Below are 17,189 nucleotides of genomic sequence, written 5' to 3' on the forward strand. Positions count from 1 at the left end.
GAGTGGTATAGGCTAAAGGTCGACAGGGACAAAGTACCAGTTAAAATACACAAAACACACAACGAGCAAACACACACACAGTGGCCCCTAAACACATACAAATGGGGGAATTTTTCGCTACCATACACTCTAATTTGTGTGATTTCATGTGTTAGTGTGTGTGCTAAAGCAGGAGAGTATTTGCACTTTCAAAGTCCCTAATGAGGGAAGTTTGTACGTCTCCTTACACACTCTCCTTTCTTTGATTCTGACTGCTGTATTGACTCGACAGGTAGGAGGGCAAACAAAAGAGCAAACATTTACTCTCCTTTTACCGACTGAGCGTGTGTATGTGTGTGTGTGCTCTGTGCCCTCCTGTCCTGTCCCTGTGTATGTGTCTATCAGAGTGTCATCATCTTTCTCAGGATTCCCTCCCACTTTTTCAGTAGAACTACACTCAGTCGCCCATCCCTGTGTGAAGAGGAGTTGAAAGTTTCCTCTTAAAGCCCGGCAGCATCAACAGGCAGGCCTCCCCTTCAAAAACTGTGAGTACAGAATCAACATTATGGGCTGAAAGTGCTTATCAAAATGTGTGATATTTACCGTTTCTCCTCCTTGTGGCAGAGTCAAACACTCATCAGGATCAGATGATGAGGAGCAGAGCGGGGCTGTGTTTGCTGGGCCTGCTGTGCCTCCACAGCTCAGTCTTCAGCCAAGTAAGGAGATAAAAAATCTGAAATCAGAACTTCTAACTGCTTTTCAAGCATTCAAAACCCAGATTGCATTGTGAGAACAGATCGACTATCGGGCTGTAGAGGGTTACAGCAGCGATGGAAAAAGTAGTCAGGACATTTACTTGAGCAAAAGTAATGATATTACACTAGAAAAATATTTCATGACAAGTCCTACATTTAAAACTTTACTGAATTAAAAGAAAGGTAATATCAGAAAACGTTTTAAAAGCACTCATAATGTAACACAATTACCAGCAGATCATTGTATAGTATATTGATAAATCATCAATCATCAGTCATATAAGCAGCAACTGTAGCTATAAAATAAATGTAGCTGAGTAAAAAGGTCAATATCTTCCTCTGAAATGTAATGTGGAAATATACAGCAAAGTAAAAATAAGAATACTCGCATTTCAAGCTCTTCAAATTTGAACCTAAAGGTGCAATGTTTATGATTTCTGCTCCTACTGTACTGGATTACTTATTTCCACCATTGGATTACAATCATGATTTATTTACAGCTACATATTTAGATTATTACATACCATGCTTGCAGTGTCTTTCATTTCAGTCATTCCCAACCTTTTTGTCTAGTAACCATAAGAAGTTCGGCCCTTTTGAAGCTTGAAATTAAGTATTATAATGTTGTAGTTAAATTATCCTATCTACTTTTATTCTATCACAAAATATGATATTTCATAATATGATCATATTTTTAAGTAAAATATAATCTGTACTGTATCTATTAACTTCAGCTGCAAAATAAATGTAGTGGAGTAAATAGTGCATTTACCTCTGAATTTGGCGCAGTACAAGTATAAAGTAGCAGAAGGTGGAAATACAGTAAAGTACAGATAGCACATAAGTTTACTCTAGTAAATGAACTGTTACTTTCTACCTTGCTTTTCACAGGTTATATATGCTTAAATACTGTAAGAAGAGTACTTCCCCATCCAACATTTGTTTAAAAAATAAAAAAATAAAAAAATAGGCCTGAGCATGTTTCACCATCAGATTTTTACTACAAAAAAGTACTGATTAGAGAAGTCAGACTACTTTTTGCAGTAGAAATTTTTTTTTTTTTTCTGTTTCTATTTTTATGGGAGGCTTTGGAAGTCCCGCCAGGCGTCCTGATCTTCTGTGATGACCCATCTGTGACGATGGCCGTCAACAGTGCTGTGAGCAAGTTCAACGAGAGGCTGAGCACCGGACACAAGCTGGCCCTCTTTCAGATACTATCAGCCAGCAAGGTAGCGCAACTGAAAAGTTTTTTCTCTCTGCATATTTATTTATTTGTCTCAGAATACATTTTAAGTACAATTAAGACCCTTTATATCATGTTTAGAAAAGATACTAATGTTTGTACCCTTTTTAAAAATCTACATGTCACAGTTGAGAGCTGAAAGTGGACAGTGATGAAACAAGAGGAGTCAAAGCTGTGTGACAATTGCCAAGAAATTCTAGGAAATGTGTTTAGATACTTTGACCTCTGGTATGCAATAATTGTGTGTTTATGCGTGTTTGTGTGTGTGTGTGTGTGTCTTGACAGTCAGAGAATGGCTCAGACTCGGTGTACTCGCTGCAGTTCACCTGCAGGAGGAGTAACTGTTCAGCTGGGACCAACACACCCTGGACAGAGTGCGACTACCTGCCTCAGGGACGTAAGGTAAGAATAATGAGATGAAATAAATATGGAAATATTTGAGCTTTAAGCTCAAAACTGCAGTTTTCCTGTGTAAAAAACCACTGGAAGACACTGGAGAAGATTGTATTGCTTAAAGTTAGTGACAATAGTTAATATAAAGGTTTGGATTAAACTCTTTAATAAAACAAATCTTGAATCTAACATCATCTTCACTGCTATTCTCCCAGGAGCCAATGTCATGCAATGCCACGGTCTACATGACAGAGAATGATGCAGAAACTAGACAGGTGGATTGCTTGCTCGGTGAGTGAAGATAAACGCAGTATCTGATTACTGTTATTACACAAGTGCACACAAGTCCAACCAGCAGAATTGACTTCAAGTTCAGTGAAACATTTATTATTTAAATTTTGGAAAACGCTAAGATGATAGCACTCTAATGTCTGTGGATCTGAATCGGGAGTCAGCACACAGTTAGCTTAGCTTAGCATAAAAACTGTAAGCAGGGGAAAAAGCATGGATGTATATGGAGATCTGGATATAGCATTGGAAGTCCCATTCATTCCAATGAAAGTTGCTTAGCGACACATGACGCCACATAAGGTTTGACCTCTGGGTCTTCTACATCCATGGCCCCGGAAAGTGCTCCAGGGATGATGTTATTCTGTAGGCTGACGTGGAAGTTATCTTCACCCTGGTTCTTTCATGAAAAAGCCTATGGGATTTTTCCATTGGATTTTGGATTATTGCAGAAAAAAAGCTCTGTGGTAAACAAACATTTATGATATTTTTATTTTCATTTTCACAAATGAACACCACTTTTATGATTTTTGAAACCTAAATGCAATCACGAAAATGCGAGGCTTATGTTAGCCTATAATCACACTACACTATGGTTGCATGACTTAACATCGTCAACAAGACTAGGCTGTAAAGCTGTGTGATGGCGTTAGTTAGTCTCATTTAGCCACTGGTTAGCAACCGCTTTTTAAAACACACGAAAGCTCCAAAATTTCCAAAACAAGCACACTAATGTTTCCTTTAACCCCATCTCCCAACTACTTAGTTCATAATAACTCTAGATTTGGTTATCCGTTAATTTTACAACTTAAAGACATGCTGATTTCAGAAAGGGCTATTTAAATGTTCATTATAGGATGTTGACGTACCTAAAAAAAAAATTCTGAGGTTTTTTTCACTATGTTAGTCTATGGGGAAAAAAGCCTTTGGAGGCTCAATGGCGTCAAATGACAGACCATGGAGTTGTAGTTACATGGTTTGGGCACTAAGGCTATATCAAACTGGTTTTTAAACCTGGTGCTGTTCCTGGGGTTTTGGGGTAAACAGCTAGCCTGGATCTGCCAAAAGTCACTAACCAACATCTCTGAGGCTTAATATTTGGCATGTAAAATCGTATTTAATCTGTACAAAGAACTGGGTGTATAAACATGGAGTTGTAGTTTTCCAGAGGATAACATGTAATACTCTTTCCCAACCTGGTGCAGTGACTTCCCAGAGTGTCAGCTGGTTGCCTGGCAACTGTTTCCAGTTCAAACCAGAGCCCTGTTTATTCTAGTGCACTAGTTCAAACCAATAGGCCTGCATATAAAATCATAACTTGGTGTTTTTACACTTTGGCATTTATATGGATTAAAAAAAAAGAGGTATAAAATCAATAAAAAAGTGAGCTTTTACTGCCTTTGCAAAGAGCCAGTCTAGCTGTGTCCTCTTTTTCCAGTCTTTATGCTAAACAAAGGGAACTGACTGTGTATGTTCATATATACCATAGAGATTTTTACGTGCTATCAATCTGCTAACAGTTGGCAAGAGAGTGAAATAGAAAAATAACCATAAATCATTCCTTTAAATAAGTAAAAGTATGGAAAGTCTGAATGAAAGATAAAGCCTTTTGCTCTCATGTTTCCTGCAATGTGAAATAATGGGGGACACTTAAGAGACAAATGGTTTTTATTCCCCCGAAACATGAACAGAATTTAAAGTGAAGAATCTCAAAAGTCTCTTACTAAGTGAGATTTTTTTCAAGTAATCTTCCCGACTTGGGACCTCATTTAAGATATAATCCACAGACCCAGTGGCTCATTAAAACTCATTATTTTTCTGATGCCTTCACCAGAGGGAATTTAAGTCTCATTACATCTAATGAGAAACCAGTAATATCCAGTTATACTGTTGGACAGTTTTCCTGTGGCAGGAATTTCTTGTGTACTGATTAATTCCACCATGACTCTGTTTATCAGACGAGAGCATATTTCTGATTGAGAAAACAGTGAGTCATTAAGGAAAATGTACACTGGTGGGCGCAGGGCATACTGAGAGGAGTTGATTGTGTAATATATCAACATTGCGTGCAGATACGAAGAGCACAATATCAAGTTGGCAATGACAGTCTAGACTTTAATCTGTTTGCCCAACCAGCCCACTGTCAGCTGACAGTTAAGAGGTTGTTTTTTTCTTTCCAGCTTTCAAAATACTCTTTAGGGCTCAGATTGCAAAAAAAGGTATTAAAGAAGTTATTTTCTGCAGCAGTAGTGTGTGTATGTTTTAAAACCTGCAGTGTTAACCCTTTGAAACCTGGAGCGACATCACTTTTCTTGCGCAGCTTTCAGATGCTTTTCTCTAGTATATGAACCTTTGAACCCTGAACAAATTGGTGCAATTTTTTTCAAAAACATGGGGGCAAAAAATAAGCAACTTGGTAAGAAATGTTCCACAAATTGTTTCCACAGACATTTTTGTATTTGGAAAATTATTCTAAAAAAACTGGGGGGAAATGTTTTAGGGAAAAAAAAGAAAAAAGCTAGATTTTAATTAATAAGGGAAAATTATCATAAATCAAATCAGCAAAATTATCGAAATATATTACAGTACTGTATAATTTCAAGCATTTTTGTCAAGTCTTGTTTGCTTTGCTGATTTTCAGATAATTGTCTTGTAATTTTAACTAATTTCTTTTTTTTTTTAAATCAAGCCAGTTTGCATAAGTTCCAAAATATGTCAAGTAAAATCCACCTTCTTCCTTCAAAAGTAAAGCTAGTTTTGAATAAAATTAATTATCTATAATCCTAATAATTTTTGACAATATAATATAAGGTAACATTAATTATCAAATATGCTGAAAATTATGTTTTAGTTTTATTTTTCTGTGACTGTAAGACATCAAGCTCCATCCATTATATATATCATAATTTATTATTATTATTATTATTATTATTATTATTATTATTATTAATTTTTGACTGGTCTGGTTTTAAACTCCTCAATGTCCTCAGATCATAAAGAAAATTTTAATCTTGAGTACTTTTTGTATCACGTAAAGTACTCATGTATTTTTGCTTTACGTAATGGAAACGCTTTTATTAATCTATGATGATCAGTCTCCTAGAAGCAAAGCCAACAGTATTATGTAGTAGTGGTAGAAGTGATAGGATATAAGGACTAATGTTTTCTTGAATGTATAGTTTATGCTGCCTGTAACATTAGTTAACTGAATACATTTCCTACATGGATTAAAGCTAATAAATGTATTTTTTTATTTTTTCACAATCCCTCTCCTCTGCAGATGATTACGTTGTTGCAGAGAGAGCGTCTTGTATGGGCTGCCCTGAGCTGATTAATGTGAACTCAGAGGACCTCAGGGTTCCTGTTAGCATGTCTCTCTCCAAGTATAACTCCATGTCCGACTCCACTCACCTGTTCACCCTGAACGATATTGGCCATGCAACCAGACAGGTAAACACTGGGTGATAAGAGGAGAGAGAAACTGGGAGAAAACTTTTTTTTAACCTACACTCTGTATGTGTCCTTGTAGGTGGTTGCAGGTTTCAGGTTTAAACTGAGGTTTGATATGAGGAAGACCATCTGCGCCAAAGCTGAACACAAAGACCTCAATGAACTTTGTGTCCCTGATGATCAGGATAAGGTAAACATAAGAACAAAACACATATTAGTGCCAACTTAATGTCATCTGGTTTATTTGACCTAATGAGTCTCTCTGCAGGAGTACGCTTACTGTAACTCTACTGTGGATGTAGCACCGTGGAGACTTGAGACCCCGCAGACTAACATAGAGTGTGAACCAGGAGCACTGCCTCCCTCGGTGAGATGCATATTTCACAAAACAGTCAGGACAGCATTCCTCCTCCAAATCTATTATTTACTGCCTTGATTTAAGTTTTTAAACATGCTTTGCTTTTATTTATTGCAATACTTTGTAAGCCTGTTTTTAAACTTACTTATTTATGTACTTTATAGTAAATCTTAAATGGACTTGCACTTGTATAGCCATTTCCTAGTCTTTCAACTTGTGAAAGTGCTTTTGAAACTACATGTCACATTCACACATGCATTCACACACTGGTGGTTGAGGCCACCTCATAAAGTGCCATCTGCTACTGAGCCGTGGTGAAGTGAAGGTGTAGAGAGCTAGTGGCATCAGCTAGTAGCAGGAGCTCCAGGATAGCAGACCAGCTCAGTTCAGTTCTGAATAATAGTGCACAGTGTATGGTAAATTAGTATTGAGTTTTGGAAAAAAAAAATACAATTGAAGCTTCTGCCAAAAATGTGAGTCAGAATTTTACAAAAGCTGTATGTTAACAATGCTGAAGAAAATTATTTGTATTGCACAAAGGGTCAGATATTTGGCCTATTTGACATAGACTGAGATTATAAAAAGAGTGACAATACCATAAGGCTAATACTACTACAATGTAACACACAATATAAGCAGAATCTTTCACATTTTATTGCCAATCCTATAAGGTATGCCACTTCATTTTAAATTCTCTGGTAAGAAAAGTGTCTTACGGTATTCTTTCTTCTTCAGTTGTTCACCAGGCGCCGTCCTCCCGGCTGGTCTCCACTCAGGAATTTTCTCTTTGACCGTCTTCCCGCAACCCCAACTCCAACCAAGGCTGCAGAATCTTCTGAGGAAGACACCACAGCGGCCAAGCAGTCCACCCCGCCTGATGTGGCTGCAGAAGCTGCAAACGACAGCCCCTTCCACTGCCCATCCAAACCCTGGAAAGCTTTCAATCAGCAGGCACCTCCGACTCAGGCAGAGGACGCCACCCCACAGCCCCCAGAGGAAGGGACCTTCAGTGATTTAGACATGCTGGGATAAAATTATCCTTAAGGGAAACACATTTATATATATATAACAAAATCTCACTTGTCACAGGCTTCCAGCAGATTGTTTTTTCTTTTTTTTAAAAAAAAAATTATGGTCAAGTCCACTAGTTGTATCAGAGGGATTTCTTTTAAGTAGAAACATCTTTAGGGGTGTTTGCAGATTTAAAACTGTATGAGCAAAAGGTTAATAAAATATACAGTTTAGAAGAAAAAGGATCACTTTGACTCCTCAGAAAGCACTGGAAAAAGGGCTGAAATGACGACAAAGCTCCAGACTGTTGTTGCATTAATTCGCTGGTTATGCGCAATAAATTCCTGACAGTTTGAGTAAATCAAAGGAATGAGCTATTAAGCGTCCTCGGTATCAATTCATTAGAGATCTAAGAAAAGACAATTGGAAATCTGTTATTCTTTAAAGGGAAATCTGCAAAAAAGAAAAAGTTTTTTTCTGTGTGCTGGTTTTTACATGTGAATATTAATGCATCTTATCAAGGACAAATAAGAAATATACCGAATTCACACTGTTTTCCCCCCTGAAACTGTGCACCATGATGTTCTTTAACAGGAATAAACACAGATTTAGTCCTTCAGGTTTCCTGAAATTCTCTTTTACACTTAGATATTCCAAAAATTTTGATGAAGTGGAAATTTTTGAAAAAACAAAATTAAAAGAATAAAAAATTAAAGTCACGATTCATTAGGGGCCCGCCCCACAGTGTGAGAGCAAACGCAGCCGGGTGAATGTTTAACAAATTTATTTTTACATCTTCACAGAACACTCATGACCAGTCAGTCAGTCAGTCAGTCAGTCAGTTAGGGTACAAACCTTTACTCTGTGACTGGGGAGGCAAAATGAAACACAATATACATTTATAAATAAAATTTTTAAAAAACGCAGGTTATTGTGACGATGAAACTGTTCCTACACGGAGCAAACTTAAGGCATTAATTTATAAACATTTGTATGGCTGCTTAGCAGACTAAACAAAAAAATGAACAGCAAACAAAACAATGTAGCAAGAAGATGAATATTCATCTTTACCCAATCTCATGCAGGTAGGCTGTGAAAAACATTACATTGGCCCGTTGTACATTCATTCATAGTATAGGTTAAGGTTCTGACAGCATGGTATGTTATGGAAATATATTAGCGGCACACTATAATGCAGTTTGGAGCACTGCATACAGAGAAGAACATGAAGCCACAGACCATTTCTTCAACATTTCTTATGAAAGTGAGAATTTAGGACACTTTAAAAACATGATCACAAGCAATCAATAATCTCAATGATTAGTGATGTTGACTGTTTGAAACCCAGGACATTCATTCTGTTTAAAGCCCATTCAAAGGCTGTCTTACAACACAGTTCAAACAAATGGCAATAATTGTGGGTTTGACAATGTTTTTAACTCGCTTTACAGAAAGCAGGTGAAGATCTGAGGCCTTATTCACTAAATATCAGGGCCCGTAAAAAAACAGGAATAATAATAGAAACACCTGAGTATAACGACTTATCAGAATATAGGCTTCACAAAAGTAGTATTTACTGCATTGATATTGCATTGAAGTGTGTTATATTTTCTAGGTGTTTGTGTTATTATGTCCGTTTCTTATCTTGGAATCATAGCTTAGATTATTTGATTGTAATAGCAGGGGGAAAGAAAAAGGATTTTCCTCCTCTGTTTAACTTCACAGAAAATGTATCAGTATTTTGTCTGCACAAATAAAATGAGATCAACAATTTCCAACTTCATCTTTTTCCAGCAGGTGCAACGATTATGTATCATTATGTGATACACAATCTCCTGCAGATGGTTGATCTAAACAGGCGGCAGGAGACTGTGTTTTCACTGTTGAGATTTTGGTGCATGGGCGCCATCAAAGTCCTTACTTGAAGGAAGAAAAACTAGTGCAACAGTATTGATATTCCTGTGCCCATTTAGTGCCAGGAGAGCTTTCAGACAAACAAACAAGCTCTAAGACGATGTGAGAACCATCAGTGGACATAAGTCTTATGATTTTGAGACTGATGAAAATATAAGATTATAAGATTATATTATCTTATTAAAGTCTGAAAAACAAAAACTTTATCGTAGTTCGCACCTGATCTTAGGAGTTTGGACTCAAGCACAACCTTCAATAGTTCAGTTGCGTCTTCACTGAAATGTAGGACTGTGGCATCACATACATTCACTGCCAGTATCAAACAAACAGCCTGTACACAATGCTTCAACAGTACAATATACACACACTCTCAAAGTCAGTACTAAACAGACACTGCACTACCCCCCATCTCAACTTCAAACCAACAAAATACAGCTGCGGTCCTGATTTCAAGTAAAACATTTACAACTCATGTATGAAAAAAATCCCCCCCGCGTTTATGTTTCCTTACAAATGATGCAAAAAACTTCCTTTTTTGTTCTGTTTTTCCTTCTCTGGCACAGACCAGCCAGTGGGGGGAAAAAACAGGCTTACAAAACACTTAGAGACAGCACCACTTCAACAGTTAAGTGTCATCACACACAGACACATGGACATGTAAATACACACAGTGTGGGTTTTCATTGGGGCCTGCCAATGAAGCTCTGCAACCTGTACAGAAAAATCAATCAATGCACACAGACACACTCACGCAGTCAGTTTGGAGGATAGATGGGAAAGGATAGTAAAGATAACAACACTAAGAGGTTTGTCACACATGAAGCCTACCATAGAAAAAGACTGTGACTGTACATACATACTGCTTAATGCTGCTTCAAAATGTATATCACACATACTGGTTATGCTGCTTGAGAAACATGCTTACTAGGCTAACTTTCCCCGTCCTTCTGGACAAAAAGGCAATGAGAATTAGAATTTTTAAGTGCATACCCCAACGTTTTTTCTTTTTTTTTTCCACGTCTGTTACTGATATGCCTTACTGCATGATGTAATTTCAGCATTCACGGGCCTCAGTGATGCCTGATTTGGCACATTAGAAAAAAGAAGAGAATCTCTGCTCATAACCTGATGCAAAAACATAGAATAGATGAGTGCACATAATGTCCATGTCAGTTAAATACATTCTAGCCATTAATGCTGCAGTATTATGACATCACACATGTGCGCCACATCAGAACAGACCACAACTTTGGCTTTTCAATACAATCAACAGTTGTGCAGGTTTTCCTTTTCTGCTGACAGATTGAATTTCATACTTCAGTTACTAAGATAATAACTTAGTTATGCACACATCCAAGTGTCTTTACATTGGGGGTTGGATCAGGCGGCTGCATGGAGGCACCTTTTCTTGTAAAATAATGCATTCTCTTCTCGGCAAAGCACACTATAGGAGAAGTTCTCAATTCAGCTGACAAAGTCGTTAGGTTAACTGTGACTCAGGGTTATCTGATTAAAAACATTTTCTATAACAATAATTTTTGAGAAAATTGCCAATTTCACAACACAAGGGGACTATGGTCTGAAACAATAAAACAAAAAATGCATTTATCAAGCTGTAATCCGGTCCCTGTGTTAGCTGTTGTCTTGTTATATGCCTTTTTTTATTTTTTAAACTCCCTTGTTTTTTAAAAAATCAAAATCGTCCCCTTTCTCTATCTGTAAAATAATAATACTAAAATTTAGTAGAGGTATTGATTCAATAAAATGTTATTGACAGGATTAGTTTAAACTGCCTGTCATTTTATACAACATTCACATTTAGCTAGGGGACTCATAATAATAAGCAAAGTGATACAGAAGGTGTGTGTTTGAATATTTGTCTATATGTCATAGACTTTATATAAAGATGGATGATACGACAGCTCCACAAAAGTGAAGCCAAAACACCTGGATCGCCCCCTGGTGGCTGGCTGCAGTATGAGTCACGAACCCTGCCCCCTCCATGGTAACAGATAGGATGTGGGTCGAACTAAAAGATGTCTTATCACGCTGATGTGTGTTCAAGTGCCCATTTTTTTGATAAGTTTGGTTAATATTAGTTACTTGATGCTATAAAAAGGGGATTTGACAACATGACTGACAGCTGTGTGTGCCATTCGGTGTGTCCGCATTCAATGGTGCTGCTAGCGATTGGTCGGACAGGTGTTTGGACGGGAACTTTACCACCGAAGAGATCACTACTGCAGAGTCTGGCTCCAAAAGATGCCGCCTGCGCAAGATGCTAGTGGCTATATCTGGGATATTTTGGCTTCATTTTTGTGCATTGGGAGTAAGTGACATGTGTCATCCATCTATATATATAAAGTCTATGTCAGAGGTCTGAAGAATAGCTGGGGGGGGCAATAGTTCTCTGCAGTTTCACATCACTCAGTATTGGCTAAACCATTCCCACTTCTAAGGGATCCAATCAGATTTGAAGCATTTGTTTAAAACCTTCTCATAACTACAGTATATATCAGGAGTTTCACTTGATTTACAAAACGATGCTATAACTGCCTTTTCAACGTGACTTGTTGAAAATCAAATGTTTCTGTCGGGGAAAATCTATGAAATAAGCATCTAACTTGAGAACGTGGCAACAGAGAGCGTGGCTTAAAAACCGCCAGGGTAATGGGCTCAGTTAAAGGTGTTCTAGGTAAAAACATCTGCCATAAATTGGCATTACAAAGACATTCTAATGGGAAACATGCTAAAGACCACAAACTGCTAAAGACCATCAACCTTATGTGGGTAAAGATAAAAAAAAAAAATACACAACTAAGGTCAAATCTAGCTTCTCATGCTTGTTATGTTATTAGTGCTGTCGTGGTTTGCTCATTATTACATGTTTAGGCAGAGTCTGAAGGGCTGCGCAGTGTGCAGTGTTGTGGAGTGTTGTGCTGTGACGCCAAGGCATTTTATCAACAGGAAGACGTGACATTCCCCTGGGCATCTGCTTGCCAACAAAACAGATAGCCTGAGGCTTAAAATAGGTCCCATTCTACATAAAATGTGACACTGGCACTTTCATTCTTACCAATTTGCATCCCAAAATTATGTTTTGTTATAAATTCCAAGAAGGGCTGCAAACAAGCCACAATACAACAAATGGGGCTTTTACTGACAGGGTCGAATGAGATGTTAAACTTAAAAGTTATGGAGGAGAAAAAGGCATCAGCAGTCATAATTCATGAATATGAGCAGAACTCGACAAAGAAAGGAGGAAAGCTGTGGCACGTGGTAGTCAGAAGAAGGAAGCAAATCGGTAAACACAAATACAAAAAACTTCAGATATATTTACACAAACAATGGCGTGTCTCTGGAGAGTGGAGTTTTGCCTGTGTAGAAACTGAAAGAAACTAGATACATAAATAAATTCAGAAAAGTCATAATAAATCTGTATATTATTCTGGTATTTCTAAGTGCTGTTTTTTTTCTGATGGAGAGGCATCATCACCCTGAAGTTTATATTATATGCAACAGTCAAAAGCAGCGCCACCAACTACTGTTCCCAAGGGTTGGAGTGCTTTTTCATTGAGGCCGTGGGAGACTGCGGAGCTGTGCAAAATAAAACACGTGGACTATTCTGCAGTTTTTGAGCTTCGAAATTTCCTCACAAAAGGGTTAAAAGGTGGGAAAGCTGACACCAGATCAGCTCAGGAGGGCAACTTCACCACATAGATGGTGGAAGACTGTGCAGTGGTAGTCATCACAGAGACCCTCATACTCCAGTAATCCTGCACTGTGCAACAAGTTTGAGTAACACCTGTATTATGATAGGTCATTTAGACAGTTTTTTCTGCTCCCAATTTTCTCAGCAGTGATAAGATCAAAAATAAAAAGGTTCCCGAGCACCTCCTTTATGGGACGGAGCCACAGTGCAGAAGTAATACAGCAGAAGGGCAAGAAGTTAAACTTACTTTGTGGCTACATTTATGGATTGGCAGATGTGTCTTCTTCGCGCCGTTTTGTCCAATTTGTGTTTTTCCAGTAAGAGCAGCAGGGTAAGGGGGCAAAATTACCTCCCAGTTTGTTTCTGGTGGAGAAAAAAAACAGATGAGGTATAGTAGCCAAGGATACAAGCATCATCCAAGTAGGACACATCTTCACTGGAACATGAGGACACTGCTCTCTTGTGGACCCCAGAGCAAGCAGTGGGAGGGAGGACATCACCAAGACCACAGAAAGAGGCAGATGATTATGGCAAGAAAGTGCAGAAAAACAGGGTGCTCGTTTGGATAAACAAAAATGGTGCTTCTACTGGTGTTGCTGCAAACTTCCATCATTGCTGAGTTGTTACTTTACGGTGGGACTGGTGGTGTTTTTTTGTTTTTTTGCAGGAGATCAGTTAAGTGCATGCTGTCTAATTGTGTGGAATATCCAGTCCATCTTGGTGGTCCATCCTCCATGGTGAGCATCGTTCATCTGCTTCATAAAGTAGTCCAATGCCTCCTGCACAAAGCAGAAAGAAATAAGAGGGAATCATGAGTAGATGTAACACTCCTGCAGACATTTCAGAACTATTTAAAGACACAAAATAAGATCAGAACTGAGTGGATCAGAGTACAAAAGATAAAAATCTTATGACCTGTTCAGTTTTCTCCAAGGCCAGTGTCTTCCTAATGTAGGCAATGTCATCAAACGACTGCAGCTCAGGCATGCCAGAGCCCAGCATCATGGAGAACAGGTTGATGAAGAGGTTAGCATGCTGACGGATGGCCAGGTAGGCTTTATAACACATCTCCTGGAACCTGGAGGGAGATGGAAAGGAGGATGTGAGAGAGACAAAAAAATAATGAACATTTTTATGAAATTTGCTTCCTGGCTGCAAAAGAAAACAAAAAGTGTAAAGCTCAGTGTTTGGCCATGACACTGGCCCAAAGATAGGTGAGCACAGCTCTTTGATATTTTTCAGTTGGATGCCATCTAAAGAAGATTTTAGGGCTCTGATGTTCACGGCCAAATAAGTTGATGCGCAGTGGAAGCCAATAAATTTGTCAGCAGATGATAATGAGGATGAGGAGAAAGAGAGGCAAATTTCTAATTATGAGGAGCAATGATTCTGATTATTTTGAGGAGCAATGGCTGCTATTTTTTGAATCAATGTACGTGTTTGGATGTAGAGTGGGAGCCAAAAGTGGTGGCATCATGAAGTGGATAACTTCACTGAAACAGACCCCAACTACTTATAAGGTCTAACACCTCGCTGTCCTTCCACTGACTACCTCCATCACAGCTGTCTGCCATGTTTGCTTTCACCTAGTATTCACCGCCAGAACTCTGACAAATGTAGGTCTAGTGTGATGCAAGAGTCACATGTATTCCAGTATGACTGTTGAGACTGGGGACAATTTGCAAAAAAAAGTGATGTATCTACTTTAGGACCACATATGAAAGTGGCCTTAAATTAGATCTGAAAAGGTCCGATTTTGTGTGATTTGTGCTGTTCACACTGTTACGAAAAAAAAGACCTCACAAAAAAGCAAAAAAATAGGGGCATTTTTGCCTGCAGTCTGAAAGTAGCCAAGGGATCATCATTGTTAAGTCACTTGGAGAAGTTCAGTAAAAACTACCCTTAGTCAGGCAAGAAAAATGTGCAGTGCTCCTTAAAACAAATAAAGTAAATTCAAACCTCCATTTCAATATTTTCATATAAAAACACTGTGATCTATGGTACAGTGGTAAAAACAATGTCATCCTTTACCTTTAACTTAACCCATTTGAGCAAAACACACCTATAGAACACTTAAGTTGAAGCTAAAGTGGCTGACGATCAGACAAGAGCAGAGCTTTTGAGATGGACCAGCCAACAAACCAACACACTGACTGATACGACTTACAGGAAGCAGATCAAAAAGGGATGATGACAGAAAATAGATAAGACGCCTCAGTACCTCTCAAACTCTTTGGTCTTTGCGCACTCCTGGGATCCCTTGCTGATGACGATGAGGAAGTCTTGTGTCAGTACAAAGGGCACTCGCTCTCTTTTGTAGCCAAATTTCTTTTTCTTATGATCCAGAAAATGGCCAAAATCTATATGAAACAACTGGACAGGAACAGGACAAAGAAAAAAACAGGAATACAAACTTTAGCAACTCAAACGATTAAACCTCTAAATAAAAATCTACAGTACATATACTGTATAATAGTAATTGTTGAGTAATGTTGAGTAATTGTTTAAACTTATTCAATTTATAAAATATGTACTAGATAATGACAAATCCCCACTAAATTAATATAAATGAAAAGAAAAAGGAAAATAAGTTACATCAAGCAGGATAGATAAAGCAGCCTACTAAGTGTGCATTCGGTTGGAGGTTCTGGATGAAAACTGTCCCCAGATAATTAATATAATTATTCTGTTAAAATATATACAGTCTAAAAAAATGAATCCAAATTTAAATTAAATAAAAGAAAACATTCTGAAGCCAATTACAGAGGAGAATAAATCTGCTTTAGCTATCTCTTCTACTGTATATTTCAGTTTCTAAACAACCGGTATGGCTAATGTAATTATTCAATTTTTTATTCTTTTTTGTGAGGTTATTCTGACATCTTCATATTTTTGTCTGTATTATTTGCAAAAAAAAAAAGAAAAAAAAAGAGGCAGCTTACAAAGTTTCATTTTCAGATCTTTTGATAACCTTACTTAAATTTGACTAGGATTAAAACAATAAGGTTAAGGTTAGTCAGCATAAGTGAACCTTCAAGTGTGGTTAATTATCAATCATATCTCAATTTGTGTATGTATACCATGCATGGAAATTGTTACCTCCCCACCCTTGACCAAAACTATGTGCATTGTATGTTTGCATAAAGAAGTTACCTGTCCATCATCTTTGACCATTATGTTGCTGTTGTGTCTGTCTCCTATCCCGAGGATAAATGTAGCTACACAGTAGCCAGCGCAAGATCTTGTAAACAGATCCACAGCCATGTCATACCTGCAATAAACAAACACACGCCCAGATATACCAGTAAGTAGTAACAATATTAATATTGGATTGAAAATAAATTAGCAACGAGAAGGTGTTTAAAAGTAAATGGACTGTTACTCTCATTTCTCATTATTGTCCACTAACGTTCTATACTGTCTAATGATGTGAAGATGCTGTAAGAAATAATATCAGCAGAGAAACACTCACATTTCGCCCTTGTTCTTATCCTTAAGCCACTGATGCAGAGTGTTTGAGTTGAACTGCAGGGCTCCTTTCAAGCCTCCTTTACACTGAATCTGCATGATGGTGTGGGAGCTGCGAACCACTTCAATGAGACCCACACAGTCTCCTAATGACAGACAGCCATAAGGAAGCATCCTGGAGGCACACAGAACAGATTTTCTTAGCCTCATGCACTGCGGCAGGCAAGAGACAGAGAATAAAGAAACTGAAGCAAAAAGATAAAGAGAGAAAGAGAAAAAAAACAACAGAGATAACAGGGGAGAGATAGTACCGAAGGTCCAGTCCCTGATTCTGCCAAATATTCTCCATGATTTTAATAATCTGCAACGTCAGCATATCCTGCCGCAGGTCTACGACACAAACACACACACACACACAATGAAGACAGTTGCAGTTAATAGCATCCTGGGAGACTGACGGATTATACTCATGCACAACATGAGGACGATTATGATTGTAATAGACAGCCATTACAGAGAAGCTCTGCAGCCGCTAAAAAGCACCTCACAGTTTATGTCAACATTTAGGATCCTGACTGGGAAATATGCTGCATCGCTTTAAAGCAGAAATCACAAGTT

The 17,189-nt window shown here is 38.0% G+C and overlaps 2 protein-coding genes across 6 annotated transcripts in view; one reads left to right on the forward strand and one right to left on the reverse strand.

Moving 5' to 3' along the window:
* Positions 1 to 416: 416 nt before the first annotated feature.
* kng1 (kininogen 1) lies at positions 417 to 8,096 on the forward strand. 4 transcript variants are annotated; one of them, XM_042514240.2, is made up of 9 exons: positions 417 to 524; positions 601 to 695; positions 1,817 to 1,963; positions 2,263 to 2,379; positions 2,586 to 2,661; positions 5,939 to 6,108; positions 6,188 to 6,298; positions 6,377 to 6,475; positions 7,202 to 8,096. In XM_042514240.2, exons 2-9 carry the CDS (start codon positions 627 to 629, stop codon positions 7,496 to 7,498), a joined length of 1,086 nt encoding a protein of 361 aa, XP_042370174.2. In that variant the 5' UTR covers positions 417 to 524; positions 601 to 626; the 3' UTR covers positions 7,499 to 8,096. The 4 variants fall into 4 exon arrangements, with proteins under 4 accessions (XP_042370174.2, XP_042370187.2, XP_042370181.2 ...); XM_042514253.2 differs by having other exon boundaries at positions 418 to 524; positions 1,820 to 1,963; XM_042514247.2 differs by having other exon boundaries at positions 428 to 524; positions 604 to 695.
* Positions 7,590 to 17,189, reverse strand: part of LOC121963985 (phosphatidylinositol 4,5-bisphosphate 3-kinase catalytic subunit alpha isoform-like) — a 32,838-nt gene continuing 23,238 nt past the window's right edge. For both annotated transcript variants that reach the window (XM_042514230.2, XM_042514223.2), the window contains exons 21-26: positions 16,883 to 16,961; positions 16,576 to 16,746; positions 16,257 to 16,374; positions 15,325 to 15,476; positions 14,019 to 14,181; positions 7,590 to 13,882 (exon numbers count right to left, since the gene is read on the reverse strand). In XM_042514230.2, the coding sequence (XP_042370164.1) occupies positions 13,775 to 13,882; positions 14,019 to 14,181; positions 15,325 to 15,476; positions 16,257 to 16,374; positions 16,576 to 16,746; positions 16,883 to 16,961 (791 nt within the window). In that variant the 3' untranslated portion in view covers positions 7,590 to 13,774. The remainder of the gene's footprint in view (positions 13,883 to 14,018; positions 14,182 to 15,324; positions 15,477 to 16,256; positions 16,375 to 16,575; positions 16,747 to 16,882; positions 16,962 to 17,189) is intronic.

The sequence above is a fragment of the Plectropomus leopardus genome, chromosome 5 (assembly GCF_026936395.1).
Source record: "Plectropomus leopardus strain MGB_pleo_1.0 chromosome 5, ASM2693639v1, whole genome shotgun sequence".
Taxonomy (NCBI): Eukaryota; Metazoa; Chordata; class Actinopteri; order Perciformes; family Serranidae; genus Plectropomus; species Plectropomus leopardus.

Coding starts and splice junctions, on each gene's coding strand:
- kng1 (XM_042514240.2), top strand. CDS start 627: ATGATGAGGAGCAGAGCGGGGCTGTGTTTGCTGGGCCTGCTGTGCCTC. Junction 696..1,816: donor ACAGCTCAGTCTTCAGCCAA/GTAAGGAGATAA, acceptor CTATTTTTATGG/GAGGCTTTGGAAGTCCCGCC. Junction 2,662..5,938: donor ACAGGTGGATTGCTTGCTCG/GTGAGTGAAGAT, acceptor TCTCCTCTGCAG/ATGATTACGTTGTTGCAGAG.